The following is an 18,942-nucleotide window of genomic DNA, read 5'->3' as shown; positions in this document are numbered from 1 at the left end:
CTATTATTATAACAAAAGCATATAGCCCAACAAGTTAAATAATAATTAGAAGGAAAATTATACCAATCACTCTTAAGTATATCAAGGAAAAAAAGAAAAAGAAACCATAGTGCGATTCGAAAATTTTACAAAATGACAAATTTCTCCATGCTTTGTAATAAACTTTTTTGACTTAAAGTATAAATTGATATGACAATAAATAATAAATTTATTAATAAACAAAGAGAAACTAACAAGGTGCATAACAAAAGTCAAGTTTATTATGTATATCATAAAATTTAAGGAATGATTGTCATTTCTTCATAACTTATTTACTATCATTTCCATGTGAAAAGGTTGGTCTAATTTCGTTTAAAAATTTTAAAGTTGTAAAAATGAAAATTGGACAAGAAGAAAAGATCATAGGACTTGTTTGGATACGGAAATTCTTGAAGACACACTTCACACTTAATTATCATTTTACCACAGCCGAGTCCGACAGGTCCGACACAAACTAGCCAAACAAGCCTAGTCGAACTGGACAGGAATAACCGTAGAGAAGAATGACCAAGTAAATAGACCAAACAGTAACGTCTGCGTATAAAAATGTCGACAAAAAACAGTGTCTACCTTTGAAACTGGACATAGCCATGGAAGCTCAGAAGAAGAAGTATAAACTGGTGGTGGGTCTGTTTCTTTTCATCGTGTTCTTGTTTGAGCCTGGTGTGAGAGCTTGGACTGGTGAAATCCATGGCAGAGTCTTTTGTGATGTCTGTAGCGATTCCTCTATCGGTCCTGAGGATCATGTTCTTGAAGGTAACACTCACACATAACCCTCTCTCTATCTATCTATCTATCTTAAATGGCCACTTTCTCTATGATTATATTGTTGCTTAGTCTAATTTCTGAACTGGGTTTTGGTTTTTGAGTTGTGATTTTTGATGGGTTGGTAATGATGATCTGGGTTATGCTAAAAATTGATTATTTTGGCAAATTGTTTTGTTAAGGAGCTTGTTGACTACTGTAATTTGGTTAAATTGATTTAGATTGTGCTTGGACTTTAAAAAAAGTTAAACTGGTTTTGAAGGGTAAGGCTTTTTCTTTTTTGCTATGTCTGTGATTTATATTTTGTATGCATCACAACGCATATTTGGGTGATACAATCAATTGAGAAATGGTTCTTTGCTTGTCGTAGATAGAGACACTGGTTTGAGGTTTTTATTTCGGCTTTTTGTCAGTAATTTGAATTTTGGTCTGATCAGCATTGAAAGATATAGGTTAGAACGCCCCTCAATTTCTAAATGTCAAATTTTAGTTGATATTGTTTCAGTTATTTCTCTAGCTGAAATTTTATGTGGAATTGATTTAAAAACGATATAATCATGCCATTTATTGGCCAATTTAGTGTTGTTTGTATGCTAAAATCTTGTTTTCTTCTCATGTCAAAATCATTCTGTTGAATTATTTAGTAAGGAAAAGAATGCCTAATCCTCTTGCTGATGGGGATACATGTATCATTTTGTGTATTTAGCATATTCTGTGAATAGCTGCTATGCTCTGTTATGATGCAGTTTCAATATGAAGGTTGATTAAAGATCGGTTCTAGGAATAGCCACGCATTCTTACCTACTTAAGACAAATTCTAAAAGATACCCATCAGGGTGTAGCCAAGTAATTGAAGGCTATGAGCTGTAGATCAAACAGCCTGGGTTCAATCCTCACTAAGAGTTCCCCTATACATGATTCTAACGGGTGGGGTCGTGTATCCATGGTTTACTCCTCAGGGGTGGGTCTAAAAGGCCCTACCCTGGTGAGGTTTCACATCATTAAAAAAAGAAGAAGATGAATTCTAAAGGACGGCTACAAAGAGTTTCAAGGTTGAGTTTCCGTGACTAATAGTCATCATACATACTGAATTTATAACTCCAGGGTGCATGGGTGACTACCCAGAATTTTTTTTTTAAAAAAGTAGCAACAATCACAATGCTATCTACAATGAATGTTCTAATTATTTATATTGATTTCTGCATCAAAGAAGCAGCCTATTGGTATTTCATTTTGTAAATTAACTACTTACAAAAAAAAAAAAAAAAAAAAAAAAAAAAAAAAAAAAAAAACTCAACTAGCTACCAACGCAAATTTTTTGAACTGTAGGAAAATGATATTGTGCAAATTTTAGCAACGTAAAATGTCAAAATTCTCAATTTGATATGAAATTTAATTATTGTTCCAAGCCTAGAAAGAGATGTAACAACCTGATCCAAAATTCTCTCCCCTGTATGTTGTTTCATTTCTTTCACATGGATTTTGAATTATAGTAATTTGTTTTTTCCGTATCATTTCCAAGGCTTATAGGATTTTAAGAAGCAATTGTATTGACTTGTTATCATCGTTTTTGAATGATAAAAACAGTTTTATGTTATAGTGGTTTAATCCTTGCGTCTGATTATGCCCTCTAAGGCTAAGAGTTGAAAGTAGTATGAATGAAATTAATCCTTTGAAACAAGGATCAAAGCTACAGTGAATTTAAATACTCCAATTTTGCCATTTAGGATGCAATTTCAGGATTCAAGCATTGATTAACCTTCACAGTGTAGCTTGCCTTCGTATTGAATTTGGTGTAAAATTCTGTGGTTTTTATTGCAGGTGCTGAGGTAGCTGTTCTTTGCATCACAAAGTCAGGTGAAGTCCTAAATTATCAGGCATTCACAAATGCAAAGGGGATATACACAGTAGCAGAGACAATGCCTGAGAGTGACCGCTGGGATGCATGCCTTGCACGGCCCATCAGCAGTTTCCATGAACACTGTACACATCTTGGTGATGGCAGCACAGGAATCAAGTTCAGCTATAATCACCCATCGGGTTATTCTCATGCTGTCAGAACGTTTGTCTATAGACCTGCCAGTGCGCCAACGTACTGCATTTGAAACTATACAGGCTTGGTGTATATGTTTATGTTGAAATCTGTACTATGCTTGAACTGAAAACAAAAGTGAGAAAGATGGTGTGGATATGTATCATCAATATGTGCATTGTAGTGACCATCCAATGTGCGTGCTTCTGTTGGCTGTGCACCTAGGTAGATTTTGTAATTGTATTTATGCTGAATGTCTTATAAACCTTGTTAGTTTAATTATAAATTCTATAAGGTTATGCTTATCTATTGGAACTGAGCCTCATGGACTCTTGGTTTCAATTAAGTAGTTTTTTTTTTTTTTTTTTTTCAGTATTTTGGAACCTCAGCTACGGTAACGAGCTCAAAAAATGTTATTTATGCAGAAACTGTGGGAATTGTATAAACTAGAGCTTATATGGCAATGGATTATTCTCCTTTGTTTGAAATGGAGTTGATTGTTTTGGCAAGTAGAAAAAAAAAAAAAAAAAAAAAAAAGTAGTAAAAATGCTTTTCTTCCTCTATGTTTGGGATTGTTCACAATTTTTGAAACCAACAAATTTCCTCTATGTAGGGAAAATGAGCAAAAACTAGATTGGGGTTATTTGCTCATTTTCCAAACATAAAAGTGGGATTGTGAACTACCCTAAACATAGAAGGGAGAATCTTTTCCCAAAAAAAAAAAAAAAAATTCAAAGTCGAGATGGACAAAATCTAACTTATTAGCATACATGTCTCTCTCTCTCTCTCTCTATATGATATCACCAGTTTAATGTTTTTCTTAATAATGGTTTGTTTTTTTCTTTTTCTTTTTTCTTCTTTCTAATAATTTGATAATTACAACAATAAAGAGGAAGATTTGAACCTTGGATGTTTTTGTTAAATACACTAAGAAATGTCAATTGAATTACAAGGTTGTCTTAACACTCTTTTCTTTTCTAATTTCACTATACTTTTGACTTTATTTTTCACAAGATTATCGCAAAAGGTCTTTTTTTTTTTTTTTTCCTAATATTGCACAAAACTTCTAAGAATGTAGGAAACAATTGGTTCCAGATTTGACAGGTAAATAAGGGTAATTATTGAGTATGCATTTAATTATTGAGTACTCTTAAAGTACCATAAATGCGTATTCCCTTTTTCCATATAACTATGAGTTCCACAAATTAAATTTATAGTGGGACTCACAATTCATATGAGAATGGAGGGTACGCATTTAAAATACTCACGAATTATTTAATAATTTTCTGGTAAATAATCAATTTTTTTTTTTTCAATTCTACACATATTTATGAAAACTTTATTATCACTTCTTGCATTAAAGTTCATTTTTTCATAACGTGTTTTAATTTTGGCATATTTATTCTTATAATAAACAATTCAATCCCTTTATACATATAACTTTTTGATGAACTAAAAAAAAAAAAAAATGATGTGCCCATAATTATAAAGTGGAACAAATACATGATAAGTTCTGATTGGTGGAACATAAAAAAAATGTTAGAGGAGATTTATATTTTTTTATAGAATACAAATCATTGGTACCACTCTTATGTATTCTAATTTATGTTTTTCACCTATCACAACTTGTTATGTATTTAATCTTTTTTATTTTAAATTTTGATTATTTTTTAAAGAAAATTAAACAAATACATAAAAAATTGTGACAAAATGTTACAGAAGATTTCTATTAAAAAGAAATGAATATTGCCTTTAAAAAAAAAGAAAAAGAAATGAATATTGGGTCATAAGAGTCAAAAGTACAATGATCCAACGGCTGTAACTAACCGCACTAAACGCAGACCTCAAGCGAGCCAGATACTGATGTGGCGCGATATGGTAGGAGTACTTGACGTATTCCGAAATGACTCAAAAGCCCCCAATTTACCCAATGTACCTTCCCTGAACCTTCAATACCCAATTCCCCAATAGACCCAAAAATGTCAAATCAAATTAATATTCGAAATAAATGATGTCATCGTGTAACGATTAACGAAAGCAAAGAAATAAATAGTTGAATTCTTCATCCCTCCAAAAAACTCAGAACTCAGATTATGAAATGAGATAATAATCCAAACAAAAAAAAAAAAAAAAAAAAAAAAAAAAAAAAAAACAGAGACAGAGACAGAGAGAGAGAGAATAATTGACCATCCAATGTGCGTGCTTCTGTTGGCTGTGCACCTAGGTAGATTTTGTAATTGTATTTATGCTGAATGTCTTATAAATTAAACCTTGTTAGTTTAATTATAAATTCTATAAGGTTATGCTTATCTATTGGAACTGAGCCTCATGGACTCTTGGTTTCAATCAAGTAGTTTTTTTTTTTTTTTTTTTTTTTTTTTTTTTTTTTTTTCAGTATTTTGGAACATCAGCTACGGTAACGACTAACGAGCTCAAAAAATGTTATTTATGCAGAAATAGTGGGAATTGTATAAACTAGAGCTTATATGGCAATGGATTATTCTCCTTTGTTTGAAATGGAGTTGATTGTTTTGGCAAGTAGCGAAAAAAAAAAAAAAGTAGTAAAAATGTTTTTCTTCCTCTATGTTTGGGATTGTTCACAATTTTTGAAACCAACAAATTTCCTCAATTTAGGGAAAATGAGCAAAAACTAGATTGGGGTTATTTGCTCATTTTCCAAACATAAAAGTGGGATTGTGAACTACCCTAAACATAGAGGGGAGAATCTTTTCCAAAAAAAAAAAAAAAATCAAAATCAAAATCAAGATGTACAAAATCCAACTTATTAGTATATAGGTCTCTCTCTCTCTCTCTCTCTATGATATCACCAGTTTAATGTTTTTCTTAATAATAGTTATTTTTTTTTCTTCTTTTTAATAATTTGATAATTACAACAATAAAGGGGAAGATTTGAACCTTGGATGTTTTTGTTAAATACACTAAGAAATGTCAATTGAATTACAAGGTTGTCTTAACACTCTTTTCTTTTCTAATTTCACTATACTTTTGACATTATTTTTTCACAAGATTATCACAAAAGGTCTCTCTTCTTCTTCTTCTTCTTATTTATTTATTTTTTTTGGCACAAAACTTCTAAGAATGTAGGAAACAATTGGTTCAAGATTTGGCAAATAAATAAGGGTAATTATTGAGTACTCCAAAAGTACCATAAATGTGTACTCCCTTTTTTCATATAACTATAGGTTCCACTAATTAAATTTATATTGAGACCCACAATTTATGTGAGAATGGAAGGTACGCATTTAAGATACTCACGAAATATTTAATAATTTTTTGGTAAATAATCAATTTTTTTTTCAATTCTACACATATTTATGAAAACTTTATTATCACTTCTTGCATTAAAGTTCATTTTTTCATAACGTGTTTTAAATTTGGCATATTTATTTTTATAATAAACAATTCAATCCCTTTATACATATAACTTTTTGACGAACTAAAAAAAAATAAAAGATGTGCCCATAATTATAAAGTGGAACAAATACATGATAAGTTCTGATTGGTGGAATATAAAAAAATGTTAGAGGAGATTTGTATTCTTTTATAGAATACAAATCCTTGATACCACTCTTTGTATTCTAATTTATGTTTCACCTATCACAACTAATTATGTGTTTAATTCTTTTTATTTTAAATTTTAATTATTTTTATTTTAAATTAAACAAATATAAAAAAAATTGTGATTACTAGAACATTAAGTGAAACAGACAAAATGATACAGGAGATTTGTATTAGAGAGGAATGAATATTGGGTCATAAGGGACAAAAGTACCATGATCCAACGGCTGTAACTAACCGCACTAAACGCGGACCTCAAGCAAGCCAGATACTGATGTGGCGCGATATGGTAGGAGTACTTGACGTATTCCGAAATGACTCAAAAGCCCCCAATTTTCCCAATGTACCTTCCCTGAACCTTTAATACCCAATTCCCCAATAGACCCAAAAATGTCAAATCAAATTAATATTCGAAATAAATGATGTCATCGTGTAACGATTAACGAAAACAAAGAAATAAATAGTTGAATTCTTCATCCCTCCAAAAAACTCAGAACTCAGATTATGAAATGAGATAATAATCCAAACAAAAAAAACAGAAACACAGAGAAAGAGAGAATAATTGAAAAATGATAGCATGGTTGAAACAGTTAAAGGCATCGTTTGGAGCTTCGTTCATTTGGCTCATTTGCTTGATTTACTTCACCCAGGTTCCATTTCTTTGTCTCTCTCTTTCTGCACTAGCTAAAAAAAATTGTGTTTGTTTGGTGGAAATATGGGAAATTATGATTTTGGGTTTCTGGGTTTGAAAGGATTTTTATTGATCACGTGTTTTTTTTTTTTTTTTTTTTTTGGTGATTCGGTTGGAAGATATATATTTATAATTGTTATTGTTTTAAATTTAGTTTTCAGATTATGATTGATGATGTTTGGCATTTTGGAAGCACTTGTTTTAGTGCTTTTGAAAGTGAAATTGCTTTTTCTTGGAGCAAAGTAAGTACTTATATAATATGTTTGTTTGCAAATATGTAGAATTAAGGTTAATTTAGTTAGATTGGTTTGTGTATGAGTGTGCCTGAGCCTGAGCCTGAGCCTGAGGGGGTTATCTTGTTTGGATATGGATCCCAAGTGTGATTGGGGTTTCCTATAATGATATGCAGGATATCTATATATATATATATATATATTGGTGAAGCATGCACCAATTGTTTTTGGTAAGTTACACAAAACACACCCAAGAGGTGACGTTGGGACTTGGGGCTTGGTGCAATGGCAAGTGTCTTCCACCAAAAGTAACAAGTTGTGGGATTGAATATGGAAATCAACATCTCCAAAGAAATTGGGGGCGAGGTTGTCTACCATTCACCAATCCCGATATTATTATTATTATTTTTTTATATTTTAAAGTTACACACCCAGTAGATTTGGAACCCATGGCTTTATTTTTCACCTTACACGTCTAAGGGAAGGAGGTAGTTTAACTAGAGCTCATTGGTGGTGAAGCAAAATCAACTTCTCATTCCAAAGACTAAAGGGACTAGCCTTCGCTAAGGGATACTAGCTTATGTAAGAGTATACCTTTCTCAGCCTTTTGGCTAAGATCAAGCATAGATTTGTTGGTTAGTGTTAGCCATAATCGGCCCTTTGATTTACAACCTTCTTAAATTTGTGTTGTCTCAAGAAATAATGCATACCAATGTGTGTCTCTTTATTATTATTTTTAATAATTTTGTTTGGAAGATTTGAATTTTTTTGCACTTGCTGGCCCATCAAAAGGTTTTTGTTGAGGGAAGTTAAAACTCTTACACCAAACAATTCATTGGATGAGATTTCCGGCTATTGACTAAATGTGGAATGATTTTTATGGTGTTTCTGGCACTTCATGCTTACTTTCAATCCTCCCACCCCCCTCTGGAACTTCCTTTATGTTCAAATCTCACTAACGTAATTTTTTTTCCTTGTTATTATGAATATGTAAATACACAGGGTTTCAGATCCTTTGTATGGACAGCAGTTTCCTACCAGCTGAAAGATAGGCTTAAGTTGTCGCCCTCAGCCTCCCAATTTGTGTCTTCAATAGCATTTTTTCCATGGAGCATTAAACCATTATATGGGTATAGCTCTTTCTTTACTTGGTAAATTCATGGAGGTGTGCATGCACATACAGACACAAATACACCTATTTTGGTGGCTTCTGATATATATGTTGATAAGCCTTATATGCTGCTTATTTTTTTCAAAATAATGCATTTGTATTTAGATTCATGTTTATAAAGTAGGGTAGAGAAATTAGGTCCATGTATATTTCAACACTGACTCCACTTTCGGGTAGAGAAATTAGATTCATGTATAAATCAAATATTAATAGCACAGAAATGAAAATAAAATTCTATTCCAATGCACTTTTAAATTGGTCGCTGGGAATATAGGGGCTGTGTCTAGAAAGCTTCCTTTTGTTATCTTATTTGATATATTATTTGTATCTGATTCTGTATCTCATTTGCAGAATTTTATCTGATTGTATCCCTATAAAAGGAAGAAAAAGGATTCCATACTTAGTGATTGCAACTGTGCTCTCTCTCTTGCCATGGCTTGTTTTAGGCCTAAATGCAACCCTGAGGAATTCCACATGGCACCTCATGATCTTCTTAACAGTGCAGAATCTAGGTTCAGCCATGGCAGATGTGGTAGTTGATGCAATGATTGCTGAAGCAGTAAGATTTGAACGGTATGTAAAGCCACCCAAGAAGATAGCTATATCTTGTGTTTGTGTTTAGTACTGGTGTGTGGATCTTTTATTTAAATAAACCACTATATTATCTGCAAGTATGTCTACTTGATTATTTGATTTAGAAAAGATATGGATTTGATTATCTTATGATGGCTAAGACTAAGATCTCACAACTACACTTGATCAGGGCCTCATTTGCTGGAGACCTCCAGACAATATCTTGGTTGGCAATGGCTTTGGGAGGAATATGTGGGAGTTTGCTAGGTGGTTTTGCATTAACAAACTTGCAGATAGATACGATTTTTCTTCTTTTTTCTATACTTCCAGCCATACAGTTGTTATCATGTGGTTTGGTAGAGGAGCATTCAGTGGACAGTAATAATTCAAGAAGCTCCCAGGTGGTCAATGGGAACAGTATTCAGGATGAAGATAACTCATTAGGAAAGAAGTCTGATATTGGCAATTTAAGGAGAAAGAAGAGCCAAAAGAACCGCAAACAGAAAGCAGTTGTCCCTAGTGAATCCAAGATTCCTGAAAAAGTTGACTCCTTGGCATTAAGTTTGTTCCATTCTCTGAAAGCAGTTGCTTACAGTTTGTGCCATGCTTTTAAACAACCGATCATTTTGAGGTAACTACTAATGAAAAAACTTGTCAGATCAATACCATTGTGATTTAAAGTCACAAAATAATGAGTTTCTCTCTAAGGGCTTTACCATTGTTAAGGCAATCCATTAAGATGATATTGATTACTTAAAATAGTTAATGATTAATGGTCCATGATGATCTACATCATTAGTGCTGAAATCATCTGATAGGATCATTTTTTTTCCTGTTTATTATTATTAAATTTTTGGCGGCATACATATACCAGGTGGAAATGTAATTTAAATGTGTTTATTCACCTATGATCCTTGTTGTCGATGCCTAGACTTCTTGTCTTTGCCATTTCTTTTCTGTAGATATCTTGTTTCTTTCTAATTAATGTTTCTTTTGATTTTAACTTTGTTCTTGGGAAGGCCAGACCAATGACTTGGTTTTTCCTAGCACATGTTACTGTTCCAAACCTCTCAACCGTCATGTTCTATTACCAGACAGAGTTATTAAACCTGGATGCATCTTTCTTGGGGACAGTGCGTGTTGTCGGATGGTTTAGCCTCATGCTTGGAACCTTCATTTACAATCGCTACTTAAAGACCATGAAGTTACGGAGAATCCTCATGTATGTAGTACAAGGTTTAATTTGAATTTCTATGGCTAATAGGTTCATTCTGTTTTTCTATGATTTAATTTGACTGATGATGCTTTGCTCACGATCTACATAGGTGGGCTCATATTGGTTTGTCTATCTTGACTCTCCTGGATATTGTTCTAGTGTCTCGAATGAATGTTGCCTTCGGAATATCAGATAAGATCATGGTGCTCTGTGGATCAGCTCTTGCTGATGCAGTAAATCAGTTTAAGTATGTTCACCTTTCACTTGTTTCTGTCTCCTTTAGTTAATCTCTTTTTTATCAAACAGTAAACATCTGTAATTGTAGCTTTATGCATGAATGTCATATCAGTCTCTCAAGTATATTTACCTTTCACTTGTTGCAGTCTCTTTTGTTAATCTCTTTTTTATCAAACCGTAAACATCTTTAAAGGTAGACTTCATGCATGAAAGTCATAATAATGTGCCTGTTTGTGTGAATGGACATGCACCAGTGTTATGAATTTATCCATTTATCTTCCTATCCATATTCTTGCATGCACACTGACCACGTGTCAGGAAATTTGAACTTTGATTCTTTCATCATCCTTACTATTGACTATTTCTCATGAACTGCAGGTTTATGCCATTCCTGATCTTATCTGGAAAGCTTTGCCCTCCAGGAATTGAAGGGACTTTATTTGCCCTTTTTATGTCAATAAACAACTTAGGGTCCACTTTGGGATCATTCATGGGTGCTGGGTTGGCTTCGATTTTGAACATCTCTTCTGGTTCTTTTGACAACCTTCTTGTAGGCATTGTCATTCAAGTCCTCTGCACTTTCATTCCAATTGCATTTCTGTTTTTGATACCAAAAGAAGCTACAGGGATATCAGCATAGATTGTGATTGATTCTTCAATGCAAAATAGGACTGCCATCATCTGAAATTGACCGGTTTTTTTACAACAGCAGTTATTCAATAGTGGTAAAGATTTACAGATTAGCACAGTTAAAAGCTTAAGTTTCACCTTCTCTTTTTATACAGTTCTCTATTCGGAGCATGGCTCTGATAATACTAATATGCATAACTCTGTAGAAAATTTTTGGTTAGAAATTGAATATGAAATACAAAAAAATCAGTGTCCTGACTTTTTTATTTAGTATCATTTTTTTTGCTGGATTTTTATTTATGACTTAGAAGGAAGCTTTTTTTTTTTTTGTTAACTCAGATATTATTATTAACCCACATCACAAAGCCAATTGTTGGGTCAGTCAAAGGAAGAACAACATGGTATTTGAAGAATTCTGTGTTGTCTTATGTAATACAATCATAGAGTTAAAAAAACTAGATTTTGAGTAAGCTAAGCTCTGTTTGTGAAGTAAGAAAGATTGATACAGAGGAATAGAAAATGAGAGAAAGAGGAAGAACAAGATGGAGAGAGAGAGAGATATTTGATAAGAGAGAAAATCTGAATCTTTTACATAATGATAAAATTGGGAGTACAAGAGTATTTATAATACACTGAGCCTATCTAGCTGTCTAACTACCGATCCACGAAATGCGGAAACTATAACAGAAAATTCACCAGAATCATAACTGCTTTTGGTGCCAGAACTAGCAGCTCTAATCCACAGTTAAGACGACATCGTTTCATCACTTCAGAGGTTTAAATAACTATCACTTAAAATGGTGCGCTGCGTGTTAAGTGAAACGGTGCGTTGCACTGTACGTTGAAAGTCATCTTCAACCTTGCGCCCACTGTGTGTTATTCAGCCATTGTCATCCTCCTTTTGTTTCTTTGACTTAGAACTACCATGAACGTTAACAGTATTTACATTCATTTGTGGAACTAAACTCCCTACTGGGTGACTTTATTGTCCTTACTGTATAAGGTCGAGTAACATACACTGGATGTAACAGAAATACTCTTCTAAGTAATCATATCCTTGATCGCATAGAAGTTAATGTGGAAAAGGATTTAAGGATTCTATGCTAACATGTATGGAGTTGTAATTTCATTCACTCTAACTGCTATTTGTCAGACTCGGTTTAGATAAATTTTGTTAAGCAACTATAGTAGGTACAAGTTCACACCACTACTAAAACAAAGGATTTGAAACCAGAGAAGGTATCTCATGCGTTGGGTACATGAGACCTTTGTCTCACTGGCAGGTAGGCTTTACAGGTGTGGGGCCTGCTCTGTCAGTGAGACAAATGGCATATGCGCCTGATGCATACAAAATTTTCCGCTGAAACCACGATGTGCAACACCAAAAGTGGTTGAGCCATGATAAAAAGGTGTTGTCAAGTGGATACACTTAGAATGGCACATCATCTAAAGTGTCATGACCTAGGAAATAAATCAACCTTAGAGCCATCAGAAGAGCAATTGATATTGCCGCTATCTATATGTAAATGGTAGGGAGAGTACAAAAACACAATCCCTAACCAACCGATTTCTCTGACACTAGGATGGGCCTCGTTGAATTTTGATATATAGGTTGAAAAGTTCTCATGAGTTTCAAAAGATCCCCAAACAAGATTGGCTATTTCTTTCAATTGTTGAGGCATATATATATATAGGTGTCGGCTACTGTAGTTTGGGGAGTGAACCATAGAAATGACCTTTTGAGGTTCCCATCTACATAGTCCAAGTCATGAAATTAATGCTTAAAATGACCTTTCTTGCCACGCTTGTAACATTCGTCATTCCTCTTGTCGAATGTTATTTGTGTTGGATCTTTTCTCTTATGGTAATTTCTGGATTTCTTACTTTTCTTATAGAAATTATTACTGCTGAAGCCGCTGGGCTTTTTATGACTTCTATAATACTTGGAGGCTGTTCTTTTCCTAGGGTATTCTTTCCTTTAGATTTCCTCTGGGATGGGGCTATGGAAGGTAGGCCATACTGAGTACAGAAGTTTCCTACTTCATACTTAGCTTTTCTCTTGTCCTTATTGGCTTGGTTCTGGATTTCATATCAATGCACATTTTCAGGCTTTCCTTCCAAAAGTCCCAAAGAAATCCATCAAGTTTTATAAGAGCATCCTCACCAAGGAAAATTTTGCTCAAATAGAAGACACCAAGTCCAAAATGGACCCCTCAGTTGTCCTCTACCACAAGCTTATCATCACCAGGTTCATCAGTTGTAAAGAATGGGGCCAGCACTCCTCCCTGCTCAATCCCATATTTCGATGTACCAGCACAACATAGAAAGGTCATTTCTATATAGATGGGAACCTCAAAAGCATAGAGTAGCTGTGCCACTGTTCATGTTTAGTCTTTTTGTGTCGGCTGATACTGTTTTTGTCTTCTTGCGTCAGCTGGTACAGTTTTGAATTGCAACTTGTCTGCTGGTACATTGACTGGTACTGTTTTTGTCTTCTTGCATTGGCTAGCACTATTCATGAATAGTAACTTGTTTGTTGGTACTTGTTCTGAATAGTGACCGAATTTGGAGTTGTTTGGAGCTATTTTGAGTAGAGACTAGTGTTACTAGAATAGTCTAGGGATTGTCCAAATTATGGCCCTCGTAGGGGTCTTAAGAATCCTGGAAGGGGTCAAATGGTTTGTGACTGGTAGATGCTTTAGAAGAGGCCGGAGAAGCCTTTTCTTCTTCTTCTAACCATGAAGCTTGGAGGAGCAACTGATCGACAAGATCTTTTAATTCTCTACTAGATTCTCCGGCGTTTGAGATGATTTCTAGGCTAGACTGAGACCTTGTCTTCAGGGTAATAGCTTTGTGAACTGGAGGAGGAAAAGCCTTATTTATCTGATTGATTACTGGATCAATTTTGAGGCTATCCCACCATTTTACTAAGAATTCCCTGTTTAGTAGATTGTTGCTATTTGTATAGGACCACATGCCTGTGTCAACTCTTCAAAAGACCCTATCGATCCCTCGTCCAAGGCATCAAACCAACGTATAGCTACCGGCCCAAGGCTGGAAGGAAAAACTTTACACATGAGAGCTTCATTACCCGAGTGAACTGCTATCTTCTGATTAAAGTGGTTAACATGCTCCATGGGGTCAGTCCTCCCATTGTAAATGGTGAATGTTGGTTGAGAAAAACGATAAGGGAGCTTGGCCTTATTAATCCTCCTAAGAAAAGGTGACTTAGAAATTTGCCATAGGGCTTTACTCATCGTGTCATTCCCCATGCCCTAGTGAGACTCACTTTTTTGAGTGATGAGTGATGAGTTGCGAAAATTGAGAATTGGTCGATGAAAACAAACAAACCAAACATCTATAAGAGAACCAATTGAAATTAATTGGAACTCAAAGTTTATTTCATTCTTTTATTTTTTAGTTTATTTTAATTTATTACATACAAGGTCAACCGTAGACTCGCCGTAATAAGTTTTCTTTTTTTGGAAAATTGAAACAAAGGCGAAAACAAGGAGCTAAAAAGAAAGAACTCTTAAAACTGAATCAGATTATTGAGAGAGAACCTTCTCCAGTCCAACTCTCAAAATCAAAACAACCTCGAACTCCACTCCACATTTTTCTCCTCAAACACACATACCCCTCTTTCCTCGTACTGAAACAAAACAAAAAAGGTAATAATCTGAGCTTGAAATAGTACGAAGAAGAAGAACAACAAAAATGAGAAGACGACCAGGAATCGGAGGCTTACAGACTGCCGCTGCTGATAGGGTCTGTTTTCATTTTCATTCTTTTTTTATTATCAACAGATAAAGAAATTTGAGAAATCAAAAACACCCCATTAAAGGGCCAACACAAGATCCCAGCATATGAGCCACATTTACAGTTTATTTGTTTTGTGTTCAGCAACTATGCTAAGCTATACAGAATAAAAAGAAGAACTAGAACATATATTGCAAGCACATGTATTGCTCTACATGATGTATGTATCCCAAGATTTAGGATGGAAAGGACTAGAACAGATTATATAAGAAATGAGATGCATATATAAAATGGTAGTGGGAAAGGGAAGAACAACATTTAAGGAACTGATCATGAGATCAAGCTCAGATGAACTGAGTCAAATGGCAATGCTAACATTTTTCTAATGCTGATTCTTCTCTTTCAGGGATAATGGTTGCATCATGAATCATGAGTGACTCTGAAAGGTTATCACCCCACTTGCTCAGCCATAACGTTTTTGCTAACATATATAGGAAGCCATACAAACTGATAGGAAACTAAGAGAAAGCTTTCATGGTGAACTCATTAGCCCCAGAATTAATATTCTGGGATGCAAAAAGAGCTTAAACACAACAAAAATTCAGAAGCACAGTCACAAACATAAAAAGATACATACTGCAATTGCCTTATCCTATAGAATTTTGGAAGAGCAGTATAGCTTACAGGTACCAGCTTTGAGAAAGAAGAAACTATGAAGTGGAAATTGGAATACAAGCATGAAAAGGTAGAAGGCTACAGATGAAAAGGGCGCAATAGCATGTAACATATGCCTCTATTGATTAATGGAAGACCCCGGTGTAGGTAGCCATTAGCAAGCTCGCAAATTGGGGGCAATGGCTTTGGTAGTAACTTGTAAGCAACATTAACAAAGGTAATGACACTATCAAAGAAAACATACATTCCCTCAAGCTACTCTACTGGACACATTTAGGGAATTCCCAAGCAATTGATCTGAACACCAGCCCTTAAAAGTTAAAACAGTACATGGTATAAAATTAGATGATAATGTCCTTTGAGTCACACTGAAACCAGGTATAGGTGCTACTTTATGCAACAAGCCCCCGAGTCATTCCATAGCATCTACCAAACAAGAGGCCCTTACCAAGAGTCAGTCTTACCACTATTAAATAGACTTATTTAATTTTCAAAAAAAAAATAATTATTAACTAGACTTATTCAAGCTGACTAGCTGAGAATCTTTAATAAGATACGATTCCCATATTAGACTTCGAATATGGTGTCATGGGATTAGTATAGTACAGAACAATTACTAATTAAATAGAAAAAGTAAAATAATGCAAAGAAATGACAGGGACATTAGACTGAAAAAGAACAAAAGCATAGGTAGTCATCAGTCAATGCAAGTCAAAATAGATATGATAACAAAAAAAAAACAATAGAAACTAACCTTTTTAGAGATAACAACAGGAGAATAATAATAATTGTAAAAATATATGGTTTCTGAGTAAATTCTTATCACAAGACCTGAAAAACCTAAACATCCTAGAGTGCCTTGACATTTGAAACACATTTTTAAATAACATCAACCTTAGAATCCACCCTTACTGTTGATGAAAAAAGGGAATTTGAGAGGATCACCAGCTGGCTGGATCATAAAGATTCTTGTGCCATGCCATACTCCTGTCTCATGTAATCAGAGCAGGCCAAGGGTTAATGACTTCTTCTAAATTCAAATTTCAAATTGCCAGCCCATATAGCCACCTCCATAAAACAAGTGCATGGGGTTTTTCATTATACATAAAAGGTTCAGCTCAACTTTGATGAGTTTCTATTCGTCACCCAATGTGAGCAATAAAGATGGACTAAACTAAATGAAGATGTGGCCAAAAGCAGTGATTTGTTCCATCTTGAACTCACAATAACTCAAATTTTTTAAATCAAAGGGGAACCCTTGAAATTCTATCTTGCCTTGGTGTGGATTAACAACATCTGGAGCCTCATTCTGATATTTGCTCACTAAATTGTCCACAAACCCCTTCTCAGTCATTCTGAACAAATTAATAATGCTAGTTTCTTCCTTAACCGACCCCTTTGATACCAAAAGATGCGGAACTGAACACCTTGGAATAATCCTCTTCTCCAAGCTAAGCAGTAGAAGATTTGGATTCTTGGAGATCATTGAAGGTGTCATATTCAGTTTGTTCACAAAGAAACTCATCAATTTCCTGATTTTATTCTCTGAAGCCATCATACACATGGGTTGCTTTTTGAATGCTGCATAAATCTCATCCTTTGACAATCCAAAACTTTTAAAACCTTCTACCTTTTGCTCCCACAAAGATTTACTCATAACCACCATGGAACGTACAGCTAGAACAGATAGCAGATTATTGGGATCAAAACCCAATTTCATAACTTGATCAACAGCCTCACTAAACCGATAAATCCTCATAAGCATTGATTTTGGTTGGAACATGAACATTTTCAAAATTAAGGACATGGGTACACCACGGCTTACCAACATCGATATGTTGGGCTGTAGCACTTTTTCCACATTACATTCAAGTATGCAGTAGCATGCCTTTATAGCCTTTAAGACATTCTCATCATTGCCAAGAATCTGCCTAAGTTTTTGAAGACAAGGAATGATTTGGTTTTCAAGGCTCCTTTCTAGAATATAAGGCTCGGTTGATAAAATCTTTGCAATTTCAAGTTCTGATAAGCCCAAAGATCTGAAAAATTCAAACTATGGCTTGAAAATCTTATGTGCATTGTATATATACAATCTCGGAAGCTTCATAGTCAAATCTGATATTTGCTGATCACTGAAACCATGAGCTCTAAAGAACTCAACCACAGTGTATACATCACTTTCAAGCACACGTGGGTCTTTGGTAATCATTTTGCCAAGGCTAGTACTAGAAAACCCCAATGACTCAAACAACTCCAAGTTGGGCTTCAGGGTATTGTCTAAATCAGCCAAAAGCAAGACTGGACGACTAGTAATTAAACTTTTGACATGGATCTGAGTCAAACCGTGAGTTGTCAAAAGTTCCACAACTGAGTTGGGATTCTTTGTTTTCACAATGTTGAGCTTCTTGGAAGCTGAAATGGCGGATTCTAAGGACAACCCACATGATTTTTGAAGGAAAGAGAGTGTAAACGATGGTGTGTCATTGGAATTAGAGAGTTTTGAGAACAAGTGGGCATGGCTATGTTGTAAAGCTCTGTGCTTTAACTGTTGTGGGAGGTTTAAGCAAACTAAACGAAACATTTGATTTGAGATTGAAGCTAGTTACTTTAAGTGGAAAAAGAATGAAGAATTGTTACCTGGGTTGAGAATTGAGATTGGTATGTGATAGTCCAGTTGAGTTTGCGCAGCTTGAACCAATATCGAGTATCGACCTCCCTCGCTTTTCTGAGCTGTGGTTTTTACTTCTCTTTTTGATAAACTTCACTTTTCACTTCTCAGTTCAGAAGCTAGAGGTGGGTTTGAGAACGCACCGTTTTGAAGGTGTAAAGAGGTTTTGTGCAGAACAGATTCACATGGTGATTCAAAATAGTAAGTTAGGAACGGTTTGAAAGAATTAAGAAAAGTAGCATCTTGAGTTTTAGAAATTCGAGATCCATATTAAAACTCGAGTCCTAAAGACTTGCGCTGCGAGTGGAAAAATGCTACATAGATCTCGAGTCTTTAAGACTCGAGTTTTATGCAAAAAAATTTCACCTATAGTGGCGTTTTTAATCCTTACAGTGACGTTTTAAATCCCTATAGCGGCGTTTCCTGTAAAATTTTTTTTTGTAAGTACCAGGTTTAGGGAGCCCTATAGTGGCGTTTTTAATCCCTATAGTGATGTTTTAAAGCCATATAGCGGCGTTTTTTGCAATTTATAGAAATCGAGTCTTTAAAACTCGATTTTCAGCTCGATTTTTTTTCTCCTTCCTCTTACAAATCGAGACTTAAAAACTCAAGATTTATCTTGGAACTCGAGTTTTAGATACTCGAGATGTTATTTTTCAACATTGTTTGGAAAC

The 18,942-nt window shown here is 34.6% G+C and overlaps 3 protein-coding genes across 4 annotated transcripts; 2 read left to right on the top strand and 1 right to left on the bottom strand.

Annotated features, from left to right (window-relative positions):
- Positions 1-546: 546 nt before the first annotated feature.
- Positions 547-5,147, top strand: LOC126694667 (uncharacterized). 2 transcript variants are annotated; one of them, XR_007645841.1, is made up of 3 exons: positions 547-795; positions 2,626-3,061; positions 5,061-5,147. XR_007645841.1 is itself a non-coding variant. In XM_050391042.1 (2 exons), the coding sequence occupies exons 1-2, from the start codon at positions 630-632 to the stop codon at positions 2,907-2,909; spliced, it is 450 nt and encodes a 149-aa protein (XP_050246999.1). In that variant the 5' UTR covers positions 547-629; the 3' UTR covers positions 2,910-3,145. The 2 variants fall into 2 exon arrangements, 1 of the variants encoding a protein (XP_050246999.1); XM_050391042.1 differs by lacking the exon at positions 5,061-5,147 and having other exon boundaries at positions 2,626-3,145.
- Positions 5,148-6,864: 1,717 nt separating this feature from the next.
- On the top strand, positions 6,865-11,436 carry LOC126694666 (probable folate-biopterin transporter 4). The gene is made up of 7 exons (XM_050391041.1): positions 6,865-7,065; positions 8,342-8,469; positions 8,862-9,083; positions 9,274-9,714; positions 10,108-10,305; positions 10,409-10,546; positions 10,915-11,436. Exons 1-7 carry the CDS (start codon positions 6,985-6,987, stop codon positions 11,174-11,176), a joined length of 1,470 nt encoding a protein of 489 aa, XP_050246998.1. The 5' UTR covers positions 6,865-6,984; the 3' UTR covers positions 11,177-11,436.
- A 4,865-nt stretch (positions 11,437-16,301) lies between these two features.
- LOC126694665 (uncharacterized) lies at positions 16,302-18,403 on the bottom strand. The gene has a single exon (XM_050391040.1). The coding sequence runs from the start codon at positions 17,429-17,431 to the stop codon at positions 16,775-16,777; it is 657 nt and encodes a 218-aa protein (XP_050246997.1). The 5' UTR covers positions 17,432-18,403; the 3' UTR covers positions 16,302-16,774.
- Between the last annotated feature and the right edge of the window lie 539 nt (positions 18,404-18,942).

The sequence above is a fragment of the Quercus robur genome, chromosome 8, assembly GCF_932294415.1.
Source record: "Quercus robur chromosome 8, dhQueRobu3.1, whole genome shotgun sequence".
Classification (NCBI taxonomy): Eukaryota; Viridiplantae; Streptophyta; class Magnoliopsida; order Fagales; family Fagaceae; genus Quercus; species Quercus robur.
Note: the sequence above shows the minus strand (reverse complement) of the source record. Positions and strands in the feature narration are given on the sequence as shown.

Excerpts from the sequence above, each read along its gene's own strand:
- LOC126694666 (XM_050391041.1), top strand. The coding sequence starts at position 6,985 with ATGATAGCATGGTTGAAACAGTTAAAGGCATCGTTTGGAGCTTCGTTC. Across the intron at positions 8,470-8,861 it reads AGCATTAAACCATTATATGG|AATTTTATCTGATTGTATCC; the intron begins GTATAGCTCTTT and ends TCTCATTTGCAG. Across the intron at positions 10,547-10,914 it reads GATGCAGTAAATCAGTTTAA|GTTTATGCCATTCCTGATCT; the intron begins GTATGTTCACCT and ends CATGAACTGCAG.
- LOC126694665 (XM_050391040.1), bottom strand. The coding sequence starts at position 17,431 with ATGTTGGTAAGCCGTGGTGTACCCATGTCCTTAATTTTGAAAATGTTC.
- LOC126694667 (XM_050391042.1), top strand. The coding sequence starts at position 630 with ATGGAAGCTCAGAAGAAGAAGTATAAACTGGTGGTGGGTCTGTTTCTT. Across the intron at positions 796-2,625 it reads TGAGGATCATGTTCTTGAAG|GTGCTGAGGTAGCTGTTCTT; the intron begins GTAACACTCACA and ends TTTTTATTGCAG.